This window comes from Atta colombica, unplaced genomic scaffold (assembly GCF_001594045.1).
Source record: "Atta colombica isolate Treedump-2 unplaced genomic scaffold, Acol1.0 scaffold12, whole genome shotgun sequence".
NCBI classification, from domain to species: Eukaryota; Metazoa; Arthropoda; class Insecta; order Hymenoptera; family Formicidae; genus Atta; species Atta colombica.
In genome coordinates, this window is record NW_017259206.1 from 7,506,850 (window position 1) to 7,514,007 (window position 7,158).

The following is a 7,158-nucleotide window of genomic DNA, read 5'->3' on the forward strand; positions in this document are numbered from 1 at the left end:
TTATCTATTTTAATATAAATATAAGTGCGATAAAATTCTGATACTGTTGATTTTTTATCAATGATTTATGAATGTAAAAATTTCTTTTTAAAAATTTCTGCTCAGCTGCTAATATCTCCTCAGCTGCAAAAATATTTATCAAAGAATATCATGTATCATAATTACGCATCAAGGCTTGCAAATGGATCAAGAGAGTCATTTACATTTGTCGTCTGAGACAATTTATATTCTTTGAAATGACAAATATTATGTACATTGTAAGGATTAATCTGTCGTGATTAAATAGTGCGGTGACGATAAGATATCGATACGTCGCGTACATGAATGTAATTAGAGATTTCATGGTTCATCTTGCTCGCATGATTCTAAAATCGATCATTCTGAAATTCGAGCATATGTACGAATTTATTGCGATGAGCAGAAGGTATCATCCTTTTTTCGTCTATCAGTCGTACGGCGATGGCACGGGACCATGTTGCCAGCAGAATAAGATTAATAAATCCAAGGGGCTGCCGCTCGCCTGGTAACAATAACGAAACACCTTTTATGCACGCGTGGATTCCACCTCTTCCTCCTCCACGGCCGCTACCACAACCGCCATCTTCTCCCCATCTCACTTCATCCACGTGAGCTTCTTCACATTCACCTGCTGCTATTCGAAGATCAGCTGCCCTAACCGCCACCTTGGCAGCACCTTGCTCACCTCACTGTCCTCCTTCAACTCCACCGCCACAGACGGACTCTTCCTTCGAATCTTCTTATCCTTCTTCCGCTGCCTCTGATCTTTCCTCCACTTTTCTTCTTCTTCTTGTTCTTCTTCTTCTTCTTCTTCTTTCTCCATTCGCATTTTATCTCCGTTCTTCACCGAGGCCTTTTTCCTTCATCTTCTCATTTGCTTCGTTCTATTCTACATCTTCATGGCCTTTATTCCTCCAGCACTCTGGTTTCTTGTTCTTCTTCGTCTTCGTAGCTGTCTCCCTGGCACAACCGCATGTCCGTGCTCGCTTCGGATTTTTTCCAAAAAATCCAGCTGCGCCGATCTTTTATGGGGGTCCGGCCGCTCACTACTCCCGAGTGTGAGTCGCTGCAGCTTGCGCACTTGTGACATGCATATTCCATTTTCGAGGCGAGACGGTGATCAGATGGCCGACCTTGCTCGTAATTAATCGTTCTACAATGTATCCTAGGTTTTATGTTGTGTCTACAAGGTAATCGGCCACTCGGTTATTGTTAATTTATTATCATCGCGCTTCCCAACAAGTGTTCATATTTCTCTGGTGATATTATTATATATTCAACTATGCTTTCTACTCATTCTTGTTGTTTACTCTGCGCTTTACGCGTCGCGACTTTAGCTCCAAGTATATAGTTATCGAGAGAAAGTAAGTGTCAATTCGCGAGTGTTAACGCCTCGCCGCGCCTCCGGCTCTTTCTTCTTCTTTCATGGGCATTGAGTGCACGGTGCAAATTACGTTACGTAACGTAATGGTAATGTAAACGCGCGACGACACGGACGAGTAACATGTTTTAACAGAATTTTATTCGTTATTCAGCAGGTGAGACAAACCGATCGGAAATATCGACCTACGGGGGATTATTCATCTGCGGCGTCATGAGCGTTTCGATGCGCGCGAATGTGCGTGTTTCGCGTAATTTAGATAATATTGGGTACGAGAATACGTGTTATTTTCTTTGTGCCGCAAGTTACTTTGTAACACGCGCGCCCATCAACGATAAGAGGGAATCGTGTCTGAATCGCTTTACGCGTATAAATGTTGCTTAATTCCATAGCAGAAAATAGGCTCTTTAAAATCACTTGGTGTATGCTCGTGAATAACGTCAGAAATAATTTCATCAAATTAAAATTGATTTGAATTGATGGTGAAATTAGCAGCATGAATAACACATAAATAACGATGTTTCTATACAGATATTTTTTATTACGAAAATATAATTATGTTAAAAAGTTTCAACATGTAAAAATATAAATCGTCTGATGAATATGAGAAATAAATCGTTGGAACAGTGCACACATTTCTTGCGAATCGAAATTTTTAATGCCACGTATTTTTAATATGTGTTTATTCTTATTTTCAACATTTAAAGTCACTATTTGCGGAATGCACGCAAGAAATCCTGTTTGCGACGTTCTTGGTCGCTTCGACGGACACGGCAGTCAAGCAGAACAAAATCCTGATGTGGCGTCGGGTAGCTTAATGAAATTCAAACAAGGTCCTGCCGAGCGTATCGGTTACATTTCCACCCCCAACGTCTTGCAGGGCGTCTCGAAAAAAGGGTTGGCGCCCTATTTCTTTCCCACGCGTCAACGAGAATCTCAACTACAGGCGGCCTACAAGCGGCACCGTTTTAAGATTAAGAATGCTTTTGTGGATTTGCACGAGTAAAAAATCTATAGAATAGAAATGAGACAAACAAGTAAAAAAAATACTTTATTCAATATTAAATTTATAATAATAAATTTACAACAAATTCGACTTCGGAACGAATTATATCTTGATAGAATATCCAATTTCACTAAATCCACAACTTGTATAATTTCTTCTTTATATTTTCTTCACTTGTGCCTGTATTAAAAAAAATAAATAAATAAAACGGGCCGATGGGGATGTGTTCTAATTCGAAATTTGGAGAGCGCGATGAATCTATAATGATTAGATAATCATTAGGCACAGGCGGGCGCATTTGGCACAGCTATTAACGATTGATCCTTTCTTCCGAGCGAGTCCCAGCGAAAAGCCCTCCTTCTGTTCTTCTCCGCGTGGAAAAAAGAGGAGTCCACCACTGTGGGAGATCGCGTACGCAGGGTGCAGGCCAGCCGTGAGGACTGAGGAGTCGTGAGAGGAAGCCTGCGCACGGCGCACGGCGCACAGCGTGCGAGAAGGACAAGGAGAATCACCTGCGGTGCACCTGCTGTGCAGGGGGCTCCTTTGGTCCCGTATTAAAAGTGTATCAGACGCTCCTCGATTCCCTTTGCCTCTCCGTTCATCATGCCTTCGTTGCTTCTCCGCGTTGCCTCCTCCACTTATACACTCCTCCACACGCTACAGAATACCTGATGGCCCTTCGCACGATAATTGCTCTTCAACCGTCTTTCGTCTTTCGTCTTTCGTCTTTCGTCTTTCGCCTTTGGTGGAAATGATCCGACTGCGCGTGTGCGCCCGATCGGCTCCGTTCCTGTAAATTGCGAGCTGTTAGCGAGCGTCCTGTTGATCCGCGAGACACATTGTTGAAACGCGAAGCATGTAATTCTATGAAAAAAATAAATAACAGTAATTACATAGATATCTTTTATGCGCTATAACAATATTAATGTATTTTTTCACCATAATAAAATACTTTTATATGTATATTGTATTTTTGGCGCGAATTCGAAAGAATTCTACGACAATAGGTGAAGAATTATTTTTTAAATGTAAAAGACGAAAGATCTAGGACTTTCAATGGACATATGTAGGACATAACGCGTGCTTCTCCGATCACCCTTTTCTTCGCTCGCTTCAATGCCTCTGTTACCGATGCGAGGTGGCTATTGGCCCGTTTGAAAATTGCTTTCGCAACCGACGTTGCCTGAGCGCGTGCTGGATCAGGCTGTGGAGGAGGCTAATAGCGTATGATTGCCAAGCTTTTGCCTGCTGAAAGAAACAATTTTGCCGCGTCGTCTTTTGAATGACTCTGACGGCATAACATTCTCGTTTGGCAAAAGGTTCCTCACAAAAGCCTGATTCTGCATTTATGTAAAAGTAGCCGATTGAAATTTGCGCGCAAAAGAATGAAGAAAAAAAAGAAGAAAAAAAATTCTCAAAGGAAGAAAAAAAAGACTTGCAAGAAGAAACTCTCTGTTTTAAAAAAATTCCTTTTTATTCGAAAAACATGCTTTTGATTTTAATTAAAACACACCCTTTAAATTTGCGTTTCTAAACGCGTATAAAAAAAAAGGGCTAGCTTCAAAAGTCTAATAATTATTCTTCGATATTCAAACACTTCTTTATTATATTCCTTCTTTTCTCCTGCCCTTTACCACTTCCTGTTACGACCATCTCCTAAAGAGATCGCATCAATTTGCTTTTTTTTCTAACGGTCTTGAAGAGATACGTTTCCCGCACACGTACTGCGCGGCCGCACTCGCTCGCGACGGACAGCAGGAGTAGCGACCAACGGCCAACAGGTGTATAGCAGGTGCACACCCGAACGCCTTGAAGAGCTCTGTGGAGAGCTAAAAAGTTTCATGTCTACCTGAAGGTCCCACGCGAGAAGACAACGCGACTTTCAACCGTCGTTTTCGGAGGGGCGCCATCACCCTTCGGCGTTCCCACCCCACGAAGATGGTCTCACTTACAACAACGACGCATAGACAACGAATAAACTGTTCTTCATCTTAACGCATTGTGGTCTTCGATAGAAGAAATACGGAAAATTCGATATCTACAATTAGGATTATTTGTTGTACAAAAACGTAATGAGTAACATTAGGCGGAAAGACTTTATCGCTTTTGTCAGCAACGGCATTAATATGCAACTGGCATTAATAAACCGTCTCCATCGGAGCTCGAAATATGAAGCTTGACATAACAGAATCGTAATGTTACATTAAACGAAATGACGTATATACGCCGAGAGGCATGCAATGTAATAAACATCATAGAATGGAGCGACGAAGAAAGAAAAAACAATTAACGAGGCTGATGAACGAAGAAATGGGGGATAGTAATGATAATGCGAATGGATCAGTAAGAGAAAAAGAAGAAAAGGAATAACGGAGGTGGAGAAGAAGAAGCTTAAAGAGATCACTAATAAAAGAATGCTATAATGCAATGAGGCGAAAATGATCGGATTGAAACAAGAGAGGCGAAACGGAAAAACAGCGAAACAAGAAAAGCGGAACCAGAATAAGAAAAAAAAAAATAGAACGACAAAATGAAAGAAGAAAAAGAAGAGGAAGAAGAGAATGGAACGTGATAGAGGAAACGAGTAGAGGGAACAATACGCGTGAAAGAAGCACCTGCGTCTTATTATCGATCATCTATTGATCCGCTGCTCCTATGTTTGCAGCCTACCTTTTGGAATCACTATATGCGGCGCGTTGTGTTTTGACCGTTAAAAATCCACCTTGTCGTGGAGGAACCGTCAGGTGCTTCTTCCTGGACGGCAAGTGCAGGCGGCACAAGTGCCTTTTCGATTTAATGACACGTTGTCCCACACGAGCGCGGGTAGCCACGCATACACGTGAGCACCTTTCGCCTTCCTTGAGGTCCTTTCGAGTTTCCGTTGGCCATGCCACTGAACAGTACACTTGGCACTTTTAATTCTCCTAAAGAAAAGGAGAGAAAAAAAAACAAGACTAAGAAACGTCTCGAAAGTTGTATGGCGAACACATCGTTAGATAATATACATTGCAAACTGAACCGACAAGTAATTTTTAATCTTTTATCGCGTGAACATAAAGATACCGATAATCTGCGAAACGAGAGGTCATCGGCGTTCATTTTGACACGTGACAATCGTCGTAAAATGATAGAGGCGTTTCATTTCGAAACAGTGCACATTTTTGCTTATCGAAATTCAATTGAGTTAATGATCGCACCTGTACGTCCCTTTCTCTTTGCCGGAACATCGTCGAGACATTCCGGCAGCTGTAGCTGTACATAAGAGACCAACATATCTCCCGTATTGGTGCTGATATGTATGTATGCGTGTACGTACAGGTGGAAGGTATGATCATGAGGCTTCTGCTCCTCTTTCTCCTCCTTCACCTCCTCTTCCTCTTGCGAGCTGTTTGCCTTTGTTACGATTTTTCACCCGCCCCTTAGCGACACTGGCGCATTTGCGATTGCTTCAATTGCATCTCGAGTACCTATTAATTAAATATTAATAAGGCAACAAGCCTCACGTTTCGTAATTCTTTTTTTAAAACTAATTTGTAAAATGTAACAGCTTTTATTGCTCGAGGTTTCCTCAACGAACACCAATAAATTCAACCGATGCGATCGATAATTCAAAGTAAATGTGGTCCCCTTTAAATCGCCCGGTGTCGCACAATGTAGGCTAACTTAACACTTTCAACCATCTGCCCCGTATCGGGCATATGCTATAGGGATAACATCGAAAATGATCTGAAACAAATATGAGAGAAGAAAAGAGAGGAAAACTGACTCTCTCTGTGAGCTCCTGGCACTCGCTACCCGGCTGTCGGCAATCCACCTGTTGATTTCCAAATCAAAATAATATCACGGTTGCCACATTTTCCTAATAGTCATCTTTTTCCCTCAAGATTTCTTCGCGAGGAAACATAAATATCGCGATAGCGGAAGTGGGTGAAGCTGTAACATATGTACATCGCATCCGCGAGATAAAATTTTACGTCTTCGTCATATTGGTAAACTGATACTTCCTGTTTTCTTCTTACGGATATCAGATTCATCCGTAATATTGCAAAATAGAATGTTTATTGAAAATATTAATTAAGTAGTAATTAAGTTTTCATCTAAAAAGAAGTTTTTCATAGAAAAGAGTAATACAATAGTTTTCAATGGAAAAGAATTTTTTATTAATTCATTCTGCATCTTTTGTGCTCGTAAAAATTACGAACAATTATATTAACCTTAATATAATTTATAATTTATAATTTTTTTATATTAACCTTAATATAATTAATTCATTATAATTAATTACAATATGTTAATCTATTCAATTTACGATCATATCATTTTGATTAATATGATTAAAAAACTATAAGAAATAAAAAATTTTCATAGAAAAAAAATCTTGACAGACAAAGTTTTCAAATCAGGAAAGTTTTTAAAGTATTAACAAAAAAAGTTAATTATATTTTTCAAATAGATCCGAACAGACCAGCAGAGTTAATTATTTTATCGTGATATGTCGTTCCTTCGCTGAGAACGCTGATTTCCGCAGCGATTTCTCTTAATCGCTTTCAAATTTCATTGTTGACTGTCAGTGGAACCCCCACGATTGTGGTAGACCGCGGGGGTGTAACGGGGAACAGCGAGGGTAGAACATTCTCAGGCACATCCTGATTTATGAAATCTGGAGTAAATGCTCGTTTCCGCGCTCTGCCGGGCGTGAAATAACTTTGGGTGAGTTTCTCACTGCAACTGGGGGGGGGGGGGGGGGGGGGGG

The 7,158-nt window shown here is 40.7% G+C and overlaps 1 protein-coding gene across 1 annotated transcript in view; it reads right to left on the bottom strand.

Moving 5' to 3' along the window:
- Nucleotides 1–3,043: 3,043 nt before the first annotated feature.
- Nucleotides 3,044–7,158, bottom strand: part of LOC108694245 (retinal-specific ATP-binding cassette transporter-like) — a 20,528-nt gene continuing 16,413 nt past the window's right edge. The window contains exons 31-32 of the mRNA XM_018203609.1: nt 3,535–3,745; nt 3,044–3,269 (exon numbers count right to left, since the gene is read on the bottom strand). Of these exons, the coding sequence (XP_018059098.1) occupies nt 3,044–3,269; nt 3,535–3,745 (437 nt within the window). The remainder of the gene's footprint in view (nt 3,270–3,534; nt 3,746–7,158) is intronic.